This window comes from Bactrocera oleae, chromosome 4 (genome assembly GCF_042242935.1).
Source record: "Bactrocera oleae isolate idBacOlea1 chromosome 4, idBacOlea1, whole genome shotgun sequence".
Classification (NCBI taxonomy): Eukaryota; Metazoa; Arthropoda; class Insecta; order Diptera; family Tephritidae; genus Bactrocera; species Bactrocera oleae.
Window position 1 is genome coordinate 74,145,975 of NC_091538.1, and position 25,604 is coordinate 74,171,578.

Sequence of the window (25,604 nt, forward strand, 5' to 3'; positions counted from 1 at the left end):
TACTGGGTAAATGTATTAATAAGAAGTGTATTTTAAAGTATTTTAAGCTTTGTTCAATGTGCTAATAACAGTACGGATACTAATGGATACAAAAAATGTTATGACAGTTTTCAAATGCTCACAATGCAATGAAAACAAACGAATTTACATATGCCGACGTGATATTTTCTAAAACAATTTCCTTTGTACAGTTAAAGTAAGTTTTTTCACATTCATATGTGTTATATGTATTTATGCAAGTAGTTGTTGTAAATGTTGTGCTTAATATTCCTGTGTTCTTGCGTGTGCGTGCGTGTGTATAGGTGTTTATGAGTAACGTGCTTTACTCGCGTTTACGTCTATTTTGCTTGCTTCGGTATAAAAGTCCTTACTTTGCATTTTAAAATTCTTATTTCAAAGTCTTTTCATGCAATTGTTGTTTGAAACTTCCCTTTTCTCTTTTGCTCATCAATATTTCACTTTTTGGCGCTGTCAGTAGCTTGAATTTCGTCTCACCCACCTTGGCGTGGTCTTTGTCGCCGACTACGTTTCCGGTCAGCTCCACCACTTGTCTGTAAATGTTAGTAGCATTTATTACTACTTAGCATGCCCATTGCTCAGCACTGCTGGCAAGACGTTTGCTTGTTGCACCACCGCATTGATCACTTCGATTTCTTTCTTCAAAAAAGCGCCACTCTCCTCGACACCGTTTACTAGCTTGTCAATAGTCTCGTTGCCACTACCGCCGCTTCCTGTTGTCACATTTGCACCGATTCCAACACGTTTGCGTAGGCCATCTTGTGATATGGGTATTGTGGGAAAGTCGCGATTGCGCATCAAATCGTTTTTCAACTCAACGATGCCGCTAACCGTTTCCGCTACAGTCTTATCAATGAATTCTTCAATGTTCTTTGTCTCCGTTCCGATCTTTTCCTTGATCTTATTACCTAATTGGTCCATTTCGCACTCTTCGTGCTTCACACTGACCGCTTCGCGTGCGCACGCTACAGTGGGTAGCAGCGATGCCGGTTGTGGTGCATTGATGTTCGACTTTGACGCTGGAGCGCTGAGGTTTTCATAGTCGTCGTTGAGATCGTTACTATTGCCTTGAGGTATTTTTGCTGTGATGTCATTAAGAACATCCTCTACAGCTGTTTTTGCCGCCGGCAATGAGACGGTGCTGAAGTTGTTGGACTTGATATCTTCTTCACTTGAGTTTTGTAATTTTTGTGGGGTGCGTTCTCGGCGTTGTTCGCCGCGTATGTATTTGGGTAAAATAAAAATGGTAACCAGTGCAGCTATATGGAAACACAAGTAATATTTCAGGTACAATTTAATGCTGCCCTGTAGTCGGAGTGGAAGAAGAAAAAAATAAATTATTTCATTAGTTATGCGAGGTATGGTGCATGTAGAACTTGAATGAATATGCTGCTTCAATATCAAATAACTTTTCATTTCGCGAACTTATGATTTTTCTTTCCTTTGGATAATAAGATATATGATATGCCTATTATATATATATATATATTTATGGAGTTGTTTTGATTCAAAAAAAATTAACATTATGATTTTGAAAGCGTATTTTTGGAATTGTGATATTTACAGTTAATGTTTTTTGTTTACATAGACTTACCATAAATTCAAGCAGAACAAATGGGAATGTTGTATAACCCATTACTAGGCGTGTAGTTAGGCATGTGAGTATGTCATAGAACATACGCGTGAATTGAGTGCGCTGGAAGCGATGACGGAACATGCGACGAGCCTATGAAAATGAAAACAAAATGTTGATAGGTCTCCGGTTTTCATAATGCTGCTTGACACAGAAATTAGCTGAGGCACTTACCACACGCGCAGCGGTTACCATCAGCGCACCGGTGGCAAATGTCACGTAATAACCAGGATAGAAACCGTGCCAGACCGCGCTCAAAGCGAATGTCAACACAGTACCGTATTTCTTCGGCACACGCTCATAAACAATGGTGCGCAACCAACGATTTGTACCGCAGTTCCAATTGTTGATAGCGTCGCGCATATTTGTGGCAAACTGCAAAGAAATGAAGAATAACTCACATGTGGTAAATGAATGTATGTACTACTCGAGATATATACCTCAAATCCGAGCACATTAATATTCGATATTAAATCCCATTTGGAGTTGCCATCCTTGTCGTATCCGGTGAAGCCCAGACCTGAATTATTGCAAATAGCATCGGCTAGTAGCCATGCGTGATAATACTTAAAGCGTATGCATGATGTGGCCATCATGGTGTACCAAAATTTGTACGCCATCGAGCTGGTATTCACAAAGTCCTCCTCCTTCATGTTCTTAACGGGATACATTTTCACAAATTTCATAAATATAAATGCACACACCATACTGCCGATGACCTTCTTGATGACCGCCTTGACGGGGGAGGGCTCCAACACCAACTCTGATTTGCCATTATCTAAATTACCCTGTGCAACAAGAAGGAAAAATGGAAACATATAAATAATCAAAAGATGTGCGTACAAATGTAGAAAGTAATGTTTATGTCTATATGTCTACAGATAGATGTGCAGATTTCCTAAATCCGCAAATTTTAACTTTAAAAAAATCTGAAATAGTTTGGAACGTCTTGCAGTGGTGGTCAGTAATTTCGGCAAAATCTAATTCCTATCGAAATTCAACATATACGAGTCATTGTGAGTAGGATACATTCAGGATAAGCTTTTCATGAATTTCGAACCTAGATAAAGATCATGGTACTACCAGACAGTCTAGGAGCTTTATGTCGTTTCTATGTTACGCTAACCAGAATTAAATGCATATGTTTTCTAGTTAGACCTAACCCTCAAAATCACATGCCATTATATTGGATCGCAGCGTATAGTATTTTGAGTGCACAAGTTTTGATATAAAAAAGAATGAAGAAGAATTCCGTATGTCAAAGGAACACAATTTTGTGGAGAAAAAAGGCTGCTGATACCAAGAAAAGGGGGTTGCTGAGGATCCAAATCAATGGAAAAGATGACGAGATCACTTTGCTCCCTGGATCGGGCCGCATCAACTTTTTATGTTCTCAGAACTAAAGGCAATTGCAGAGACAAGGGTTTATTTTCATAAAAAAGAAAAATGGTACTATGAACGTGGTATCGGAAAGTTGGATTGCCACTATATAACCTCCGATTGAATAATTATAAAATTAAATTAAATTTTATCAAAGAATGAGCCTTTCTTCAAAACTAAACGGAATTTTCAGCTGGCTTGTAATTACAAAAGAAGGTTGCACTATTTTGAAGGAACTGGACAATTTTTGTCAAAAACTTTTTACCATCGTTGGTGTAGTAGTCGTTACCATTCACCAAATTTCACCAACAAAACGTAAGTTCGAACAATAATATTATTCAATTGAGGTAAACCGTTTATACTTATACATACATACATGTATGCATATATACAAAATTTGCATACATTCCAAATGCGTGCGGACGTGCGTGCGTGCGTGCGTGTTCTACTCACATTGGTTGATGGTCGCTTTAGGAGGTTATAGCCTTCAACAAACTCAATGTAGTCTTTGTAGAATACCAATGGGCCCGCCAATAACCCTTGAAAGTGTAAGACATATGAGAAATATTCGAGCGCCGAGGGAACCTTATAAATGGCGTGGTATTGTTGTGCTTTTGTGAGGTCCTGCAATTGGAAAGCAAAGGTAGAAAGTTGTGGTTAAAATTAATAAGCAAATAAACAAATAAACAAACGAAAACATAGGCGTAATAATTTATAAAAATATCACTAAAGGAGCCTCAACTTGCGCAGGTTCTCCACCCCTGTAGCCAAACTCACGCGCTACTGCTAACGGCATTGGCTGCCACTCATCTTGCTGTTGGTGCCTACTTATAGCTTTGTTGTAGTTTGCCAGTTTTTCGCACTCACCTTATGCTGACGCACAAAGCCGTCGTGTATGCTGAACGCTAAACTTGTTACTTTTTGTGTAATTATCATTAGTGGACCGGTGATGTCCAGCGAATAGGAGCCATAGTCGTAGATCTGCCTAATTAGATGGATGCACAACAGGTATGTCATGGCGGCGAGCATGACATTTCTGCAAATATACAGGAGAATGCATTAGCAAGAAAGTAGTAGTTTATAATTTAAATGTAAATTTCTAAGTGTAAATATTTAAGCACTTGCTGTTGAATTAGTAAGGTTTGAGATATATGCTTACCGCTGCACCACCCGCGGATCCTGCGTACGTATGACAATGTAGCATACAGATGGAAGCCCGGCAATATGTATGGCTTGTGGACCAAAGCAAAAGTAGCCAAATGCCAAGCCCACGGTTAACGCGAAAATGTGTCGCACATGGGCCGATACTCTGGAAGGATGCAGAATCGAGCGGAACAAAGAGGCCAGAAAAAGTGCGCCGATTTGACATATTAAAAAGTTAACCTGCAAAAAACAAAGAAAACACATTGTAATCATTAACTGTTGGTATACACAGATATTTTAATTAATCAAGCGTTGGACTTGAGTACTCAAAAATATTCTAGAGAGCTGTCATAAAATGCCATAGTAGAATAACAATTTAGCAAATTACTGCAATTAAATAAATACTATTAAAATAAAATTAAGCTCGTAAGTGCGCTTTATATTTATGGGGGCATGTTAACATTGAATTTAACGGTAAATGGACCAACTGCACTTTTCAAAGTCCAAGTTAAAACTACGATCGCATTCATGTGTCATTCACCGCTATTTCATACACACCTAATCTTTAAACTTCGATAAAAATGAAACATCAATGAGATCCAAGAAATAAACAAAAGTTAAGTAAAAAAGTAAAGTAAACAGTTGCGTTCAGTTTTGATTTCTATATTTTAGGAATTACATGATTGGTGTGTGAAAATTTAAGTGAGATGCAGAAAGTGCTGATCGTCTTGATTTATCAACTTAAAGCATCAATCAAATCAAATCATCAAAAATTATTTTAAACTGTAAGCTTTCTTCAGCATATTCAGTTTGTTTTGTATCATAATATAATATTGTAAATGTTTTAGTTAAAATTTCCAAACAAGAGAAAAAATAGAAAAAAAGTTCATAATCGCGTCAGCCTTCACTAAATTCAAAACAGCTAACGTGACGTCAGCTAACTATTTATTAATCGTGAGTATGGTCAGTAACCAAGATGCAAGACGAACAATTGGTCAACACAGTGCCCAAAGTGGTCACATTATTACACTTATAACTTAGGCAGTAGAAAATATTTTATTATGAACCTGCCGATCGAGCAAGAAACAGAGGAAAACAAGCATGCAGCTAATTATTACTTCGTAGCTGACTCTGTATTCAAACATGATATAAGGTGGTAAGACATCTGCTGGGACCGTCTTTATTGTCTTATATTACAATGGTCTGTAATGTACACAGAAATAACTACGCATAATTTAATTGGTATATATGTATTATAAATAAAAAAAATTGTTTTGAAACCCATTTTAATTAAGAGCCTGGTAATTAAATTTATGCGTTTGTATGAATGTTTGTCTGTATACTTACTGAAATACTACTCATATTGTTCAATTACTTATTAACTCAAGTAAATGAATGTCATAGCGGATCAGTTAATTGCATGCGATAAGAAGTAAATTTTTAATGATTCTAATAATAATATTAAATGATCTAATGACGCATACAAATACAAATATGACAACTGATGGGAATATCACAATCGCGACGAAAGGGGATTTTGCATTCATATCATAATCTTTTTTGTTATTTCTGCTACAATTGTGTTACAAGTATAAACACACGTCAGAAATTAATGAGATAAATTAAGGTCAACAAAAAGCTTGTTTCATTTGATTCTTACCTCAAGATAACATATTCTTGTCCTATATTCCTTTAAATATTCGATAAAAACCTCATGTTTTGTAGAAAATATATTTCACAATATATGATTTCCGATTCTCCAAGATCACTTGCTTTGGTACAGTGAACTTAATATAAAAACCATTAAAAATTGAATCGAATAGCACTTAATAAAACTACGAGGCTAGAGGAGTGCGATTGTGTATTTTAATAAAAGTTTACACAGAAAAATGATTTCTAAATTTAATTGTTGAATAATTTACCTTCGTATTTACATACATACATATATACAATTCCATATACATGTGTGCGCTTGTAAGTGTCCATATTTGTGTGCGCACTTGTTAGTGGCGCATCACGCCACCCCAAATACCAATATAGATGTGGTCATCAAAACAAAGCGAAATACTTTCATTCGGTGATTTTGTTATCAGCCAAATAAAAAACGGCAGGGCAGAATATATAATACTAGTACAAGCCAAGCCGTTTTGGTGGTCGCGCCATACCGGGATTGCGATTCCAATGAATTTTTAGAAGGAAAAGCGAATTTAGATTATATGCTCCTAAGGGAGAAATATGTAAATTTGCATAGTTATCACAATAAATGTTTTAATGTCAATTGTCACAAAGAGTGTGTCCCGATTATATACATATATATGTACACATGTTCACAGGCTTTCCTCCATACAAATATAAATGTGAATGAAGTAGGGCGAATAAGTGAGACGGTTGTTTGTGGAAAAATGGGTATGCTATCGACAATTTGTAAGGTAGACAGAAAATCCTTTTCTGTAAATAACTAGTTTTGCTAGTTTTAGGCGGTAAGCCCGTTTAGGAAGAACTCTTCTTGTTCTTCTAAAGGCGATTAGATTATTAGTTCAATAGAAATATGGCTTCGCTAAACGATCGTCGCTCGGCGCTTTGAATGGAAAACAAATTTAATTTTTCTTTTAATATCTTCAGTTCAGCTTAAGTACGTTTTCATGTTGATAGCATTTGGCCACATTAGGTTATAGGCCTTAGTTTCTGTTATAAAATAAAACTTACACTTATAGTAGATAACTGTTTGACAAAATAAAAGAAATTTGTCGAGCCTATTAACCCAACAATTTATGCCTTCCACAGATATAGAACCGCAAACGCGTGATTCAACACAAAATTTAAAATTTTTTTTAATTTCGTCGAATTATCTAACTTGTTAACGAAAATTGAATACAACGTATTGTATGAGAGATAATACATACATACCTAAGGGCGAAACTATACAATAAGGGTAAATACACATGTAAATGAGAAAGCAAATGTACGCTTAAGTTTTGTGTAGCTGATAACACTTTACTACTCCATGCACGTGTAGATATGAACAGACAATAACAAGAGCAAATATTGAAATTTGAAGATGTCGATCGCCGCACATTACGTAATCGCTCGCTGTACTTTTGTGGCTATTAAGACGTTTGGAGAGAGCTTGGGCCCCCTTTTCCCTCCGGCTAGTAGATATACACTCAATCACAACGTGACTTTATAAAAGCAAATCGAAGAACAATAGCCAGGCGGAGGGGAGAGGAGCTCAATTGTGGCGCAGTTCGAGATTTTCATCTGCATTTCACTCCCGCGTACATATAGACATACATATGCATGTATATGTGCGAATATATAATATACGGTAGAGCGACAATTAATAATAAAATGTGCAAAGCCCGAAAGTGAATGGAAAACTTTTTAGTGTCGCAATATAAATGTTAGAGACCTGACAATGTGAAAAGGAGAGAACAATGAATAAATCGCTAAAATTTTCATAATCTTTGCGCAGTTTCAATATCATGGATGCAAAAAGTGGTGATTGCAAGTAGAGGCGAATGTATTCCATTGAAAGCGTGATGTAAATAAAATTTTTAAGCAATTGAAGTTTTTTTTTTTTAAGTATATTTTTACGAGCACCAAAACTTTTTCAAACGATAATCCAGTTCCGCTAAAACAGTGAGAGCGGTTAACTGTTTCACAACCGAAATGTTCAATGATCAATTTTGCAGAAAGAGAAAAGGTCAGAAAACAAACGGTATTGGAGCAATGAAACAAAAATAAAGAATTACATTTTCTCATTTTTTATGTAAAACCAATTTTGGTGCCAATTAAGCATGCAACCAGCTCGTGCTCGCCGCGAAGGTGGTGCATGCAACTTTTTATAAATATTTATGCACTCTATTCTTCTTATAACATGCTACAAAGTTGTATGTGTTTGGGACGTGCGCAGCAGGCAGAAAGCGAGAAAATAGTTGTCAAATCTGAACCATTATATGGCGTCAGTTTTAGAAGAATTTGCGGAGATGTTGCCGACAGTCACATGAACTGGCAGCAGCTGGGAATAATTTACATACATACATTGGGGGAAAAAGTTGGTAATTCATTATTATTGGCACAATTCAATTGATGAATCAGTGAAAGCTATAACCGGAGGAAATGCTACGGGAAATGTGTAGAAAATGCTTACCAATAAGAAAAATATATTGTAGCAGTATCACACTCAGTAATATTATACTATGCACATATTTTTGCATCAATTACACCATTTTGTTCGAACCAAAGCTGACCAATTCTGGGCTTCTTTTCAGATGACACAATTGTTGATTTGTTGAAAGTTTGGCCTTAGGGAACAGCTTATAATGGATGACTCCCTGCCAATCTGATCAAACACATAGAAAAATCCTCCTTACCGTTAATCCTAGCTTGGCCACTGTTTGTGCCAGCTTACCGCTATTCGACCACGTCCCTTTTCGCTAGACGTTGTCGTAAGTGAGGCACTTTTCATAACCAGTAACCATCAGCAGCGGATCAAATTCGGTTCATGGGGTTTTGCGATACTCGCACCCAAGCACCGAGCTCTTTTTATATCCTCCAACCTTACTTAAACGATACCATCCGGTTGTTTGTGCAATGTTTTGCTCTTGCGCAATCGAAGAGGTGCTTACACGACCATCGGACTCCACGATTTCCTTTATTTTAAAAATATTTTCGACAAGTAGCCTTACTAGTCGTATTGGAAATGCCACAACAAGAATTATAGCGACATTGTTCATATAAAATATTTGTGTCCATCAACGATTCTATTAAATTGATATGAGCATATTAAATAGATCAGCTAGCGTTCTTTAAAGTGGAAACGACTTTTGTTTTATGTTTATGTTTTGCACAATACTGTGCAATTGCAACAATTCGATACTTAATTTACTTGAATTCGCCGCTTTTAATTACTAAATAAAACCCTTTCACTTAAATAGCGTACGTCACTTAATAATTAATTCGTATATGTATACATGATAATACTCGTACACCTACCTAGTATTTGTATTTAAGTAGACGTTTACCCGAACTTAGACATAGCCTCAGCGTTTGCGCTGATGACTCATTTCCAGCTCTAGTATTTGTAATGAATATCGAGTCAGAACCTAATCACCTATTTCTAATATAATTTTATTGAATTCTTGTAGCGGTATGCATGAACCGTTATTTGGGTTTAAAAAGAAAGATCAGCTGAGCACTATTGCAGGGTGAGGAAAATTATTAGGTAGGGATTAGCTTGCACAAATATTTAAGAGTTCTTATGTTATACCTCTTTGGAAAAGTGTCAGCTATAGCAAAAAGAATTAACCTGAATTTTGTTTGACTTAACCTCACAGGGACACTTATTCCAAGAGATATGAGTCAGCTGCGTTAATTCAAAATATACATTTAGGGCTATCACCTCTAGCGAAGTCAGCCAAAGCAAACTGAATTTAATAATTGATTAGTCAGTGTTCTACAAAAAACAATTGAATAAAATACTATTTACGTAAGCAAATAAGACGAATATGCGTCCAACATGTTTGACAGTGACGATGATGTGAGCAAATGTGGTAAAGCCAAACCAAAACAATTAGCAAAACAAACAAAGCAGAGTAATTAAATTACGAACGAACGGTTTAATGCGTGAAGTGAAAAATATTTCATTAACAAAAAATACACGAAATGTAGTAATAAACGAAATAAATGTTTCCATACAAGAACTTGATTTTCATCGATCAGTTTGTATGACAGCTATATTCTACAGTTGTTCGATGTAAACAATTTGTTTGTAGATTCTACCGTTACCTTGGACAATAATTCGTGCCAAATTTCGTGAATAAAAAAGTTTGCTATACAAGAACTTGATAGGGTATAAAAAATAACTTGATAAGTAACCGAGTATTCGCTATAAGACACTATTAGACGCTTCGATATGTAAATAAATATGTATGTTTGAACAAATATGTACCTATGTATGCGTAAATGAAAATAAATAGTTGACAAAACTGGTCTGACACGTTTACTCTAAGGCCCAATTTTACGTGCATGACAGCGAAGTGAACCAGCTCTCTTGATGGCAAATAGAGGCAAATGAGACCGAATTATTAAGTATAGTGTGCGGCGATTGAAAGCGAGAACATTGGCATTCCTAACACATATCTATGCCCTCATACATATGTATGTACTAATTATTTAGATTTAGATGTAGATATACATATGTATATGCATGACTGTTGACAGTGATCAGCTGACCACCTCTCACTCGAGTTTGTTTTTATTGCACATTATCAAACGTTAATATCGGAGTGAATCTTATTTTTACTTCGTATGTCTATGGTAATGCAGATACTCATTTTATTGGGTACTTTACGAGTTTTGAAGACTCTACCCATTTGAACGCGGCGTCCACCAAATTACAAATACTCACTCTCGATGCTGGAATAATTCACTTATTTACAAAAAGAGTATTTAATTCAGTCTTTTAATTATCATGGGTTTTTGGCTAGCTGTACACACAATGTGGCATTGTTGCTTAGTTGGTCACTGGCCAACTGTTAGCTTATTACTGTATGATATGATTGACAGTGTTGACAATGAAAAGTAAAACATTTTAACAATTCATTTTAGCCGGATGGCAAAGGGTTAAGACAGAAATGCACACATATCCATTCATTAATTCACTCAGTCATTTTATCGTCAACAAATGAAACTTAGTGTATTTCTATGTAATAGCACGGCAGCAAACACTGCAAAACCACTTCAACTGATGTTAACAGGTGCTTTCGTCTCGCTTGACCGGCCAGCTCAGCTGGACTAACAATGCGACACTAGGCACCTCTCCAAACAGGCCGCTTAATTGTAGCAATCGAATTTTGAAAATGGGGAATGTCTGCTTACTCGTTTATAAAAAGTTGCAAGTGTTTAGCCATATCTTTTTAAGTGGGTCGGTTATTCGAGTGCGAGTTTGCGAACCAACTTTTTTAATTAGAGTTTGACGAGCCGCACGCGCAACTCTGGGTGTGTTCTAACAAATTACATTGGCAGACGACGAAAAATACGAACGAGGTAGGGAATCCCTACTTTTATTTAAATAGGTTAGTTAAGTGCAAATGAATGTGCTCTTGAAAAAAAGCATTTAAGCCAGCTGTGTGGTCTTACTTTCATATGGAGCTAAATTTTATAGTCAGAGTACTCTCTAGCCAACACCAACAAAATCAAAACATATTTGGAATTCAATAAATGTTACATCGAGCTTTTACGATACTTATATAGAAAACTCAAAATTAAACAGATGGCAATTTCCTTACTATCAACAACTTGTTGCTACAGAGTATAATAGTTTTGTTCACCTAACGGTTGTTTGTATCACCTAAAACTAATCGAGTTAGATATAGGGTTATATATATATATATAAATATATTATATAAATGATCAGGATGAAGAGACGAGTTGAAATCCGGGTAACTGCCTGAAAATTTAGATATATTTATGAAACTTGGTGCACATGTTTCTTGGTACCGTAAGACGGTTGGTGTTGCAGATAGGCGTCATCGGAACTCTGCCACGCCCACAAAACGCCATTAATCAAAAACAAATAAATTACCATAACTAAGCTCCACAACAAGATACAATACTCTTATTTGGTATACAGGATCACATTAGGGAGGGGCATCTGCAGTTTAAATTTTTTTTAAAGTGGGCGTAGTCCCACTCCCTAATAAGTTTAATGTGCATATCTCCTATACCAATGAAGATATAACAACAAAATTCACTGGGAACAAATGTTTTTAGTATCTCTATCGACGGTGTGAAAATGGGTGAAATCGGGTGACAACCGCTGACCGCAAGCCGCTGATTTGATAAAATTCACACATAATATGGTCAGTTAGAAATATGTATAAATGTAAAGAGTTGGAGTCCATATATGATTGTACATACACATGTGCGGTACTGCCATAAACGAGTTCTAGGCAAGGCAATTACTTTTTCATATATTGTAATGTGTAGGGTTGTATTTTTGTTAGAGACCGTACTGATTATAAGTTTTATTTTAAAAATTACATCATAATGATTAATTTTACAATAAATCATAAATAATAATCAATATTTATTATTATTATTTTTATTTTTTTGCTCAAAATAAAACTCATTTTTTATCACAGGTTTGTTATGAAGTGTTTTGCTAACTTCGTTGCAAGTTGCTCTCATTATATCACTCGTTTTGAACTTTGTAAATATTTAATTCCTTTAGAAGGGAAATCTAACTAAACGTCTATTTGTAAGTGTAATGTGAAAACCGGTTAAGAACCTTTTAGGGAGAGACCTTGATCAATAGCTGCGCAATTACATATCTTATTCGTTTTTTAATTTATTTACATATATATTATGTATGCGCATATTTAAAATAAAATTGTAAGCCTTGTTTGTATGATTTTTGATTACATATATAAAGATTAGCAATAATATTAGATTAGCAAATCACAAGAAAGTAACCCATTACTGAACAGAGCAATATTTTCCAGGGTTGGTTGAAACTGACCGTCTAAAAGACGGCTGAGCGCAAGCGGTGCACATTCACCACCAATTGACTGTTATCATCATTGTTTATAAAAATATAAAGGCGGATTTTATTTAAAAAGGCGTAAAGCTTTAATTATTACGTTGGTTTATTTATACGTAGCCTTTGTTGTTTGTCCTACATGTCCGTCGCGATGGTAAGCAATCCCTATTGGAATTCGCATGAAATGCTGTTAAAGTATAGAGTCTATTATATATTTGAGCGAAAAAGGCTGGTGGATAGTAACAGACGCTAAACTGCTAATGTTTTTTTAAAGAAATATAAAGAAAATTGTTTTTGTTGTGAACAGGACCGACCCGAGACAGGTTTAACATAATTATTTAAAAATGTTATAATCAGTAGTACAATAAAACAGTTAATTATTTAACTTGTTTTAAGATTTTTAAACCAATACGAAACTAATAAGAGAATAGACACAGATATAAGATAAAATCTGCGTTCACACATGAAGACTTTTGTTGCTTGAACAACACAAACTACTAGTTATAATAGAGGGGTCGACGAGGAAAGACGAAGGGAGCGAGTCGCTCTGAGCAAGTAGAAGAATTTTATGCACATGAAGTAATGCACAAAGCACGTTTATATGGGGAAATGGTTTCGAAACATTTTATAATAACTGCTGAGTGGAACTATTTTGCATCGTTGCATGGCGAGAGAAAGATAGTTGAAGAGTATTTTCTTCCAAATTACTCGCACGATTCGGTGACTTGCGCATTTTTCAAGATAGAGAAAAAGGGCCCATTTTTGATGGCGCTCCTGATATATAGATGTTTTTATGCATTCACCTTATAGTCCGGACCTGGCATCACCTGGTTATTACTATATGATTACCTGTTCCTGTCTATGGCGAATGATTTTGGTGGTAGAAGATTTGCCTCAAAACAATACAACAAACTCATAACGCTAAATATATTACAACCAATAAATATCACGATTAAAAAATATAACATATATCCAAATATTGCATAACAAAAAGGAATACCGAATTTTACATAAAATTACAAGTAATCAAGAGTGTAATTGAAAAAGCATTTTAGTAAATACGAAGGAATTTCACCATTGTCGCCATGATTTCAAATTTTTTCATACAAACGTCTGTCGGCCGGATGTCCATAACTTCAAACTCGAAATGCCAAATTTAAAAATTGAAGCTAGCAAGTATTTAGTACACAACATTCTACAAACCGCGCAAATGATTAAAATATGACACAATCAGACAAAGATTGCAGCTGACCAAACAATAAGGTGGCAAATTATTGGTAGATAAACGCAGATTTGCATCGTAAGTACGTACATACATTCGTGGACAATATTATACAACAGTTGAAAACCTGCGCTTTGATATACTGGGAAGGAAGGTACATACATACATTTGTTGTTACATACGTGCATATATAGGTATAAAAGTGTGAGCGTATGCATTCTTCATGGGAAACGGCGTATAAAAATAGAAGCATGGAAAGTAAAGTAAGAACAAATATACACACAACTAAGTTGTAGTTTAGATCATCGACACCCAGAAGAGCCTCAGTGTGACAAATAGTACGAGCATATTCATAGCTGCGGGGTGGCGTAAGGTGGGTAAATTAAGCGGTCGCTTATCTTGTCGCACTTGTGTGTGTATATATGTGTGTATATATGTATGTATGAATAAGTATATATTCTATCACCTCGACACAATTGTATATAATAAATGTGAATGTAGTCTTGAGAGGAACCACATAAGCGCCTGCGGACCCTTAAAGTAACACACAAGGGAACGCTATCGGGTGATGCTTGTAACTCTGTAACAGATACTGCGTTCCTATGTAGTTCGTCATTCATCAGCGTGGCCGGTACGTGCACAACTTGACACCATTCTGCATTTCCCATCCAAACCCATTTTAATAAACCCTTGCAACATGTTGCTACAGAGTATAATAGTTTTGTTCACCTAACGGTTGTTTGTACCATGTCAAACTAATCGAGTTAGATATAGGAATATGTATGCATAAATGATCAGGATGAAGAGACAAGTTGAAGTCAGGGTACTTGTCTGTCCGTCCGTCCATCTGTGGAAGCTGTAACATCAGTAAATATTGAGATATCTTGATGAAACTTGGATGAATTGTTCTTGGCACTATAGGAAGGTTGGTATTAGAAATGGGCATAATCGAACCAACAAATTGCCACAACTAAGCTCCACAATAAGCAGTTTAAAAGTTTTGAAGCGGTGGTCGTGGCAGCACCCTCTAATAGGTTTAATGTGCATATCTCCGAAACCACTAAAGCTATAATAACCAAATTCATCCAGGACAAATCTTTATAGCAGCTTGTGAAAATGTGTGAAATCGTGTGATAACCCCGCCCACTCCCCATATAACGGTTTTGATTTAAACTACAAAAAGTGCGATAACTCAATAAATAAACAAGTCAAAGACCTTGAATTTTACAAAGAGGATGGTACAAATAAGCCTTATAGGTGTTAATATAAAAATTGGGTAATGGGCGTGGTACCGCCCACCTTTAGGTGAAACCCAATATCTCAGGATCTACTTAATCGAATTCAACCAAATTTGGTAAGTAACATTATCCTGACATGCCAAATTTTTTGAACTAAAACTTTGCAAAAAAGAGAGTGCCTTAAAGATATGCTATCCCAAGTCTAAAAATTATCAAAATCGGGTCATTCTGTTCAAGCCCCCATATATCGAAGATGTGGACTCCAGTGTCTATGGTTGACTTTTTACCGAAATATCGTTTAATGTATAAAATATATTATATTATTGGAATTATATAATTGGTCCCCAATATACCCTCTATAGGATTTTCAACTTTCCAGGTGACTAAACTGTTTAGGTTGATCAAAATGTGTGATATTTTAATTTTAATGAAATAAGGTGAACTCAAAACTTATAAAATTATACTAATGATTTAGCGCTGAATATGTAAGGATTTTGTATATAATGAATTAACATCCCTGGTAGGCATTTTCTACGTCACCACAATATAGTAAATTTAGCTTTTCCGGTTGAATTTATATCATGTATATCATATTCGAAGATGATTTTAATATAATTTTAGATGACGCGAAGTAAAATATATCAATAAAACTAAGTGAGCCTCTGAAGCATAATATAACTTAATAAAATACCAAATTTGATTATAATCCATTCAGAATTTCGTCGAACAATTATTGTTGAATTCTATATATTATATTCGCAATATTTTTTTATTTAAAGTTTTGCCAACATCAGAAGGTATTTAGCCGGCTTTGATACTTGCAAGTTGTTGCAAAATGTTCGGTAACACCCGAACTTAGCCCTTCATTACTTGTTTTTTTATTATAATTTTTAAAATTTTCATATCTTCAGTGTGGGTGTATGGTGTGATATTTGAAGAATAACTAGGACTACCGCAACATTATTGCAAAGAAGAAGACAGAATGTTAAGTAAAATGGATAATAAGTACTATTGCCAGTCAAAGTATGTTTCTAAGAATTTGATTTTCTAACATATGTTAATATAGCATCAATTAACCATGCGAAAAATCGGAATCCTAGACATTTCAAGTTGAGAGTATAAATACTGCTTAATCACATCTAAAGATGACGGCAATGGGCAAACATTACATACATAACATAACATTTATCGTTCAATAATTGAGGAAAAAGAAGCAATTCAATTGCAATGCGGTCTCTCAAAAACTATTTTCTTGTTTTACTGTATGTAGAGTTTATATCTACAGGTTGTAAAAGTATACCAACAAAATAATTTTGACACTCGCAACGTTGCGTAAAGCCTTATCATTTCCATCTTTAAGTGTATACTTACCAAATCTACTGATAAGCCACATATATCTGCCAGCCAAGTGAAGGCCCGACTGCCTTGATAGTTGTCATTATCTATGAATTTAGGCGATTCCAGCATTTCGCTGCCAGATTGCTCACACGTCGACGTCACTTCTTAATAATTTTTTATTGTTTAACTATCACTTTTCATTCAATATAAACCTGTAGAAAAAATGAGATAAGCTGATTGAGTTCGAAATAATCGGAGGAGTAATTGTTTAATTCAATTATTTATAATATCAGTAGCAATATGTGGTCACGATTTAACACGCGATGGCGGTAACAGTATTAAGTACATTGATATATACAAATATACGGTTGCGTAAATTTTTTACAATTGTATAAATTTTCATACAAAAAATTTTTGCTTTTTTACACAATTTTTTTAATAATTGTAGATTCTTTTCGTTTTGAAGGTTTATTTTTCCCCTTTTCGTTTAGCTTGAACACTTGAACACATTTGACTCACAAACACAGCTACATTAAATATATTTATTTTTATTTCGTATATTGCACAAATTTATAATTTGTTGATTTCTTTCAGACATTCGCAATAACAAGAATAAGATAACTTGCAGAGAGTATTGCTACGACAGGGAGTGGACGGGTAAGTCGAAATCTAGAATCGACTAGCATTGTGCAAATAGATATATATATATATTTATAAATTTCAAAACATATATAGTACATGTATGTACAAGTTTCAAGAATGCTGACAATTAAAGCGTTAATGAGCTGGGATAACTTGCTCTATAGTATCGTCCTTAGCAGAAAGTAACACGGCCGACTTTCTTTTTGTTCACGGAGAAATATATATTTATTTAGTTAAATTTTCACCTTTTGACAGAAATTTAATTTTCGCACTTTATTTCACCTCCACGACTCAAAATAAACTAATTTTAACAAAGCCAACGAAGAATAATTGCGGCGAAAGTAATAAATATAGAGAATGACGTAAAGAGGTGAATTTGACAACTGCCATTGTCGCGTTGCCAATTGCCGTTTTATGTTTTAAAACTAAACGATATTGCACCAGAGAACTTAGGTTTACATTTACGTTCTCTGATTGAACGCCGGGACAAAACTAGCGGTCATTTTTAAGGCGTTGATCCAGAGAACTTAGAAGAACCATTAACGTTCTCTGGTTGATCAACCCAAGTGAATTATCTTACCATATATTGCTAAACATTTTAAAAATAAAAAAGAATAAATAGTTGAAAGACGCTGAATTAAGCTGTCATATATAAAAACGAGAGCTTAAAACGATGAAATTAAATGGAGAGCTATAGAGTTAGCTCCTGCCGAAAATGTCTCCAGTAGGAAACAAAAGTCATTTTATGTGCTTTGAATGGTTACAAATGGCTGATGGCCTCATTGCAATTCTATGATAAATGTATCGAAGACCACTATAAGTAATACTGGTCATTGTATAATCCTAGATTTATACAATGATACTAGTTCTGTACTTATAATACATTTATTTCTACATAATGAGTACATTACCATTAATATAATTTTAATTTTCTCTCACCAAGCCTATAAAATCCCGTATCACATATATAATATATGTACATACATACATAAGTGTAAATACTTTCTTTTGATTGTATCATCTTTTATTAATTCAAATAAAATATACATTTCTTTTATTCTTTTTCATATATATATGAAAAGTATACTACTAAAATATTGCATTTAAATTATCAGAGAAAAAATAAGACCACTTGAAATATTTTAACCCTTATGTTAGTAACCAACTTTACCGACCTTTTTTAGCAACCGTATTATTATTATTTTGTTTATTTTATTAAAAAAAAAAATTTCTAAAAAATTTTATTCTTAAAATATTAGTAAATAAAAAATAACGTAAAGTAAAAAAAAAATGAGTTCACAAATAGCTTTCTTTTAAGTTAAAAAACGACGATTTGAGAGCTTAAAATGATATATTGAATTTTTTTTAAGCTATTCACACAAATGCACCGTGGTGGGTATACAGGTACCCGGTTACTAACATAAGGGTTAAATAATAAGTTGTGCGTTCATATATACATAAATTTTGAAACTTAATGCTGCTACTGCTGCAATTGAATTTGTACGAATCAAGCATGTTGGGGAATTCAGATTGCATTCTTGGAATATTTAAAATATTTTGTTTATTTGTTTTCGATTTACTTAATTTTAATTTTGTGAAGTTTCAATTTGAAGCCCAACATTTCGCTTAATACACCTGACAGAGCGGAGAGTATGACAACTTTCACTGTAGTGAACAAATAGGGATTGGCGCTCAGCCCAGATATTTTGAAGGGTGATTCCAATTCTTTAAGCAGATCAGCAGCCAATTTTAGAACGCTGTTAGACACCATGAGTTCGTCTTTTTTCTTAGGTTTCTGCTCAATCTTCGTTAGGTTAAGGGTAAGATGTGAAGAGAAAATTTTAAAAAATAGGTGAATTGAAAAAGTTTGACTCACGTATTAAATAGTTCTGTTATAAATGATGTGTTAAATACCTGTAAATATAGGTTTATTTGTTCAGTTATTAGAACAGAGACGCTTCGATATTTGTGATGTATTTTATTTCCAAGAGTCATAAAACGGACCAGAAAAATACCAATTGTTGTAGACCACATAAGCGCCTCTAGATTTAAATGGGAGTGTAAGTGCACTGAGTCCTTAAGCCATTCCACACTGAGAAAGGCCAGCAATAATAAGGTAACTATAAATGCAGCTGACACAATGACGTCGACGGAACGTTGCGGCCCGCGTTTCTTTAAAATAACGACACATTATTTCACATCTACATATGTCCATAGCTTTGATTAGGTATACAATTATTTCAAGAATATATTTTACCTTGAGATACGAGCGCACACTAAGCCAAGTCTTGATATTTCGCACTTTATTTAACCGAAAATGCGGCAGGTTGGATTTACGTGCACGACGCGATGAAGTCAGATGTGAGAAGAGCTTAGCATAGAGGAATCTATAAATTGAGTTAAAAGTTTTGGCTATATTTTTCCATATTTTGTGCTAATTTGGCTACCTCTGTTTGAAAGTCCGTTCTGCCACAGCGAACACAATAAAAAGAATTGTAGTGAGGCAAAGGCGTTGGAGAAAGCTTATCACCAACACAGTGCGCTCCCACTGAGTATTTCCGAAGGCAAAGCCAAATATTTTCCACAAGGAAAATGCTGCTTTTTGCCACAGCAGCATAGGAACTTCAAGGTAATTAATTTCATTGGCATTGGAGCTGTCGATGGTTACCTAAAGCAAATAAGATGTAGGACAAAGTATGAGGAACACTAAACGGCGAATATACTTCACACAATCGACAAAAAGATGGTATTAAAGAGAGAATGAATGAGAAGCCCAGACCAATATAGATGTAGTCATTTGTTTCCGGCATTGACTCAACGCGCTCAATAATACAGGACGAAATCTCAAGCACGGACATTTGTGCTTTTTTTACCTCTCGTTGTTCCCAAACAGTGCAACTGACTGACAGAGCCATATCCAAATAGAAACAGAAACAGAGTAAAAAATTACTGATTCACGCCTGAAGCACGCTCAACTTACTGCGATCTGACGTGCCGTGTGGATTCAAAATGGTAGTGGGCATGAAATCTGCATCGTAGCCATCCTCTTCTGAAAACTGATTACTTTTATAGTTATCAGAGTTCTCCAACTCCGAACTGTAACTGCATTCTTCACCTGCGAAAAGAGAATAATATCAGTTTGAATAGATATGCAAGAATAATAATTAATTAATTTTCAAAAAAAAAAAAAAAAAATTACTGTTTGTGGTAACACCAAGCCATTCTGTAGCGGAAGTTGTACACTCCGTATAATTAGAAGCGTTGCCCAGCGAAGCAGGACTTGATATAGTCTCTCCGTCATCACCTTCTTCATCGGTGTCGCCACTGCTTACATCCGCTGCAACGGAAACATTAAGTTTCCTCGATGGCTGATAGATTTCACACGAGGCGAGTGGCCGCATTTTTTCATTCAGCAGTTTGAGGCGATAATAAGCGCCTGATTGTGGCTGTGCCAACATCCATAGTGCATATTAAAAAAGTTTGTTAGTCAAAGTTTCTTGTAATAAAGGACTATACTTTTAGACTGTTTATGGTATCTAAACTTACCTCTCCTTCATAACTGCTGGTATCTTCCAATCGATCTATCCGGTTGTTTGCACATAATCGCAAACGTAGTTTATTCTCTTCGGGCAGCGCGGGTGTCTCTGCATACGATACCGGTAGTGCTAAGTTCATTTCCTCACCACTTGAACTTTTGCCATTCAGACTCTCAAAACCATCATCTTCACATATTTGGCGCCGATTGTTGTTACGAAGTGCTGGTATTGCCAAGGAACCTTGGTTGGGAGCATTCGTAGATACAGACGCAGCAGCGACGCCCCCACCGTTTTGGTTCGCCATACTTTCCTTTTGATGTGTGCTAACTAGGCGATCAGTTCGCCTTATGAGATCATCGTAGAATTCTTGTACGCACGTATCGATGCGTACCGTTTTGCTGCCGGGAGAGTAGTCAATGCTTGAAGTTGTAGAACTGGCGTCAATCGCACCGCTATTAGTACGCACTGTTCCTGTGGAGCCGCATGTTGTATTCGGAGAATTGGTTTCACTGGTCGTGGGGGTGGTCGCTGCCGATACTGAAGCGGAGCCGGAGGGGGATGACAGTGATTGCGGCGAGGTTTGTTGTTGCTTCTCTTGTGTGCTTACCACAGTCGGTTCGCTACTCACTATGGCGTAGTTATGTATGGGCGAGTGCCAATTAACATTTCGTTTCTTATTTCCTAAACTATGACTACTTGTAGGACTATGGTTATCGGTATTGCAATCGGTGCTGGTACTGCTGAAATCTGCAGCAGTTGGCGTCGTTACCGTTGCGCATTTGAGATCGAGCTTCAGTTTGGCGGGACTATTGCAGCGTCGAATGCCAGTCGTGGTGATGGTCGTGTTGTTGAAGGTCTCTGCGCTACCAATATGAGCTGGTGTTACCTTTGGTGGCACTGGCGGCCGTTTCTTTGGCATTGTGGAGCCGTTTGTATCGGCAGCATTATTGCTTAGCGCCGATTCCACGACATTAGTAGTGACATTATTTATTTTGGTTAGCTTCCCGGAATTCGCTTGCATTCTTTGCATGGCACATAATAAGCGTGTTTGTTGTGTATTCTGTGTAGGGGTTATCTGTTGCTGTTGTTGTTGTTGTACCACTACAGTCTGCTGTTGCTGCGTCGAGGCATCAGTAGAATCTTGATTACGCAATCTATATAGTATTTTAAAATAAATTATATGTGTGTATGTGCAGATGTTTACATTGGCCATTTGAAATGTGTTTTACTGATTTCTGTGAAAATTTACCTCACAAGTTTCTTGCGTCTGCGTACACGATTTTCACCACTCTGTCGCGGTGCTCTGCCATTCTGGCTGGCATTCGAACACCGTCTATGTTTTGACTTTACACTAGTTAAAATATTAGTTGCCACTATTTGCGAGTGTATAAAACTGAGCAGAAAACCCAGTACCATAGGAATAATCAGGTCCGATAAGGTGACAACGTGCTAATAATATAGAACTCAAAACAATTACGCATCCTTGTGCATAGTTCAGAATACACATGTTCGTACCTCTTCTTCTAACCGATTACTCCCATAATTTAGATCGGCCTTAGTCGCATTGCTCCTCGTCAAATTTGTGTCTATGAGAGACGAAGATGTTCTGTTTGTGGTATCGATACCACCAAAGCGATGTACATTGAAGGTGTACATTGCCCAAGTGACCATTTGTGTGATGTACATTAATAGAAGCACGGCGAATGTGTTTGGCGATGTTTGTTTCACCCACCATCGTGAAAACACAGGCAAGAAGAAGTAACGCAACAAAGCCAAACGTATCACAGTTAGAAGAGATTGTTTTGGCTTGGCCTTTGGAAATGTGGAGCCTACTCAAAAGAGAATAGATTTTGTAAATATTAGTATTTGGAAAAATAGTATATTCAGTGGGATTTTGGGTGAGCACACCTCTAACTAAATCGACATCAATCAGATCTGTTTTGAGCTTTGCATTTTTAAGCGTAACACTGTTAAAACCATCTAAAATTTTCTGCTCCACAGTTTTCTCCCATTGCTGCTTATCGTAGGTGCCAATTTTTTTCTGATACCTAAAATAATAGTAAATGACGAATATAATCTTTCGAAAGACAATGTTAGGTTCTTCTAATATTACTATATTTGAAGCGAGTGAATTAAATTTTTGATTAGCAAGCTGATAATGGTATAAGAATGACCTAACTGTAATATCATTTTTGGAAAAAACTTACCACGCAACAATTTCATCCAATTTCATAGTAGTGTTTACATATAATTTGGCTCAAAAAATTGCCTATGAAATATCTGAAAGTAAGAATAGAAAATATTAAAACATGGCACATACACGCATGTATACTAGCGTCGATATCCACTTATGATATACATATGGTACATACCATATGCATGTACATGTATACATATGTAGTTTATATAATAAAAAATTAAATAATTAATTATATTATAAAACAAAAAACAAAATATGGTATGCCAAACGAGGTAACTACATTTTTCCCTTTATATCTCACTCATTCTCCTAAAGTTCAGAACTATAATCTAGCAATTAGAAACGATCAAAGCCGGTGAAATATTTTCACGTGTTACCAAAACTTTATATTACGAAAATGTTCGTCGGAACTCTTATTTAATATCTTAAGTTATAATGTATGTCGTAAACTCACTTAGCTTCATTACAACATTTTGCTTTGTGTCTAAGATGTTTGTAACGAAATCAACATAATTAACTCAAATGAGATATGTACCCAACCAATGGGTCTAAATTTAATATATAGGAACGTTTAATAAAATTAAACATATTTTTTTATACAATCATTTTAATAATATCGCGACGTTGTGTATGCAGCTCTCAGTGTCACGTTGTTTGTTTCTTTGTCTTTTTTTTTTAATAAAACAAAATTATAGGAACAATCGTAGTTTGCAAGTTAGTAATCAAAAGTTTGCACCCCAGAACAGCGTAGAAAAACTAGTCAATGGAGTTAAGTTCAGAATTAGTTGAAATCTTTTTGTAAGTTTGAAGTATTAAAAAAATTTTACCAAATATTTAGAAAGTCAAATAATAGTTTGCTGCTTTTAGACGCTATCGAGTAATGGAATATAAACTAGGAATTAGAGAAAATTTTGTGTTTATATATACGGGTATTTACATAACATACATATGTATGTATGTATGTAGCTGCATTGTTTCGAACCGGCAAGTCGCTTAACAAAAGCGGACACTTTGTTACAATATTAATACATTCACCTTACCGTAATATTTGTGCTCGTTTCGTACCCAATCAAAATTATTGAAATCAAGTAAGGAAGGGATAAGTTCGGGTGTAACCGAACATTTTATACTCTTGCAACTTGTAAGAATCAAAGCCCGGAAAATTCTTTCAGGTGCTGGCAAAACTTTATATTAAAAAATGTTGCGAAAGAATTAATCATCCACTATTCGATGAAATCGCGAATAAATTACAATCAAATTTGGTATATTCTAGACTTATATTAAAGGCCATAAACTTAGACTTAGTTTTATTGCTACGGTATATTCTAGTTCACCTCAGCTAAAATTATATTTAAAACACCTTCATATGAAATATATGTATGTAGGTATGTGATATAAACTCGAACGAAGGGGTTAAATTTAATATAAATTTAGTTGATAACTTTTAAGAAAACTAGTCCTTTTAATTTCATTAAAATATCACACATTTTGACCAACCTGAACGGTTTAAATACAGGTGGAACGACGGAAATAATTGTATGGGGTGGGGATAGAGAAAGGGACGTGCTGATTTTAGTAATTTTGACATTGCTCAGGTATACTCGAGAACAGATTTTGAATCATTTTTATATATTAATATAAATAATACTCACTGACCGACATATTCGGCAAAAACTTGTTAGAATAACGAAAATCATAATATTTTAATTTTTTATTCTTAAGGGAAGGGATGCTTAAGGGATTTGTCATTTGGTTAGTATCGCTTGAAAGGTTTGGGAGATATGTACATTAAACTTTTTTGAGTGCGTGGCCACGCCCATTTAGCCCACAGTTGACTCTACACACTACAGTAAAAGTTCCACAAATCGTATACATAAGCTTATTTACATTTGCAAGCGTACATTGGGAATTAATAACCCAATGAAATTCTAGGCGTGTCAAATATTAAAATAATTTTCTTATTAATGCTTTTCAGATCGATGTGAGGAGTTTTTATATTGATGAAGTTAAAACGAATGGAAACATTCGTTTTACACAGACTTACTGCGTAAGAATAATAACTGATACATACATTAAGCTGACTTCTTGTATCGATATTTTCTAAGATAATATAATTTACTCACATCTTTTTGGTGTGTATTTGCACAGATATAGCTCCATTTTAAATTTACAGATATCTACATAACAATCAGCAGGCAAATGGAAAGCTTTGCATTCACATGTACAAATGTGTGTGTCCATATACATACGTATAGCATATGTATGATTAGACATACATATATACATATTATGCAATTAATCAGTATTTGATCACCCATTCTCATTAAGTCCTTAATGATTATTAAGCACAAACTTGCATTGGGAAGCTTTATGTAAAATTCATAAGCGTAAACGGGTTGGTAACAATAATGAAGAATTGAAATCAACAAATTAAAGAAATAACAATAAATAATTTAATTAAAATTGAATTAAATCAAAATTTGTATAAAACAGATTTGAACGTTCTATGTTATACCATTTTGTTCAATTACCCCTCAAATCAGCCTGAAAGTTTCCTACATGGTTGATTAACATTTTCATAACTGCATACATATACATAAGTATGTGCATAAAACCAAGGCATAATATTGGTGTAAATTTTAACAACAGAAACTGTGGGGCTGACAACTTTCACCTTCACTCGTGGCTTCACATCCAGAGTCCGTAAATTGC

The 25,604-nt window shown here is 35.1% G+C and overlaps 2 protein-coding genes and 1 long non-coding RNA gene across 4 annotated transcripts in view; 1 reads left to right on the plus strand and 2 right to left on the minus strand.

The window, feature by feature from the left end:
- Positions 1 to 17,526, minus strand: oys (lysophospholipid acyltransferase 6). Its single transcript, XM_014247497.3, has 9 exons — positions 17,402 to 17,526; positions 16,548 to 16,726; positions 4,191 to 4,414; positions 3,899 to 4,067; positions 3,485 to 3,655; positions 2,092 to 2,439; positions 1,826 to 2,026; positions 1,613 to 1,744; positions 1 to 1,323 (listed from the first exon to the last, which is right to left on the minus strand). The coding sequence occupies exons 2-9, from the start codon at positions 16,641 to 16,643 to the stop codon at positions 577 to 579; spliced, it is 2,088 nt and encodes a 695-aa protein (XP_014102972.1). The 5' UTR covers positions 16,644 to 16,726; positions 17,402 to 17,526; the 3' UTR covers positions 1 to 576.
- Positions 16,946 to 25,604, plus strand: part of LOC138857130 (uncharacterized) — a 13,181-nt gene continuing 4,522 nt past the window's right edge. The window contains exon 1 of the long non-coding RNA XR_011396114.1: positions 16,946 to 17,171. This is a non-coding gene — a long non-coding RNA (uncharacterized lncRNA). The remainder of the gene's footprint in view (positions 17,172 to 25,604) is intronic.
- Positions 18,692 to 25,604, minus strand: part of phtf (putative homeodomain transcription factor) — an 8,172-nt gene continuing 1,259 nt past the window's right edge. Inside the window, exons 2-13 of one of the 2 annotated variants that reach the window (XM_014229898.3) lie at positions 22,900 to 22,972; positions 22,601 to 22,740; positions 22,208 to 22,521; positions 21,942 to 22,141; positions 20,703 to 21,846; positions 20,356 to 20,602; positions 20,137 to 20,271; positions 19,880 to 20,058; positions 19,604 to 19,824; positions 19,414 to 19,543; positions 19,071 to 19,328; positions 18,692 to 18,960 (exon numbers count right to left, since the gene is read on the minus strand). In XM_014229898.3, the coding sequence (XP_014085373.2) occupies positions 18,733 to 18,960; positions 19,071 to 19,328; positions 19,414 to 19,543; positions 19,604 to 19,824; positions 19,880 to 20,058; positions 20,137 to 20,271; positions 20,356 to 20,602; positions 20,703 to 21,846; positions 21,942 to 22,141; positions 22,208 to 22,521; positions 22,601 to 22,740; positions 22,900 to 22,925 (3,222 nt within the window). In that variant the 5' untranslated portion in view covers positions 22,926 to 22,972 and the 3' untranslated portion in view covers positions 18,692 to 18,732. Of the gene's footprint in view, positions 18,961 to 19,070; positions 19,358 to 19,413; positions 19,544 to 19,603; positions 19,825 to 19,879; positions 20,059 to 20,136; positions 20,272 to 20,355; positions 20,603 to 20,702; positions 21,847 to 21,941; positions 22,142 to 22,207; positions 22,522 to 22,600; positions 22,741 to 22,899; positions 22,973 to 25,604 lie in introns of those variants that run through there. The other variant, XM_070108735.1, reaches the window with a different exon arrangement.

Excerpts from the sequence above, each read along its gene's own strand:
- oys (XM_014247497.3), bottom strand. The coding sequence starts at position 16,643 with ATGCTGGAATCGCCTAAATTCATAGATAATGACAACTATCAAGGCAGT. Across the intron at positions 4,415-16,547 it reads GTGGCTTATCAGTAGATTTG|GTTAACTTTTTAATATGTCA; the intron begins GTAAGTATACAC and ends TGTTTTTTGCAG. Across the intron at positions 1,324-1,612 it reads TTGTTCTGCTTGAATTTATG|GGCAGCATTAAATTGTACCT; the intron begins GTAAGTCTATGT and ends CTCCGACTACAG.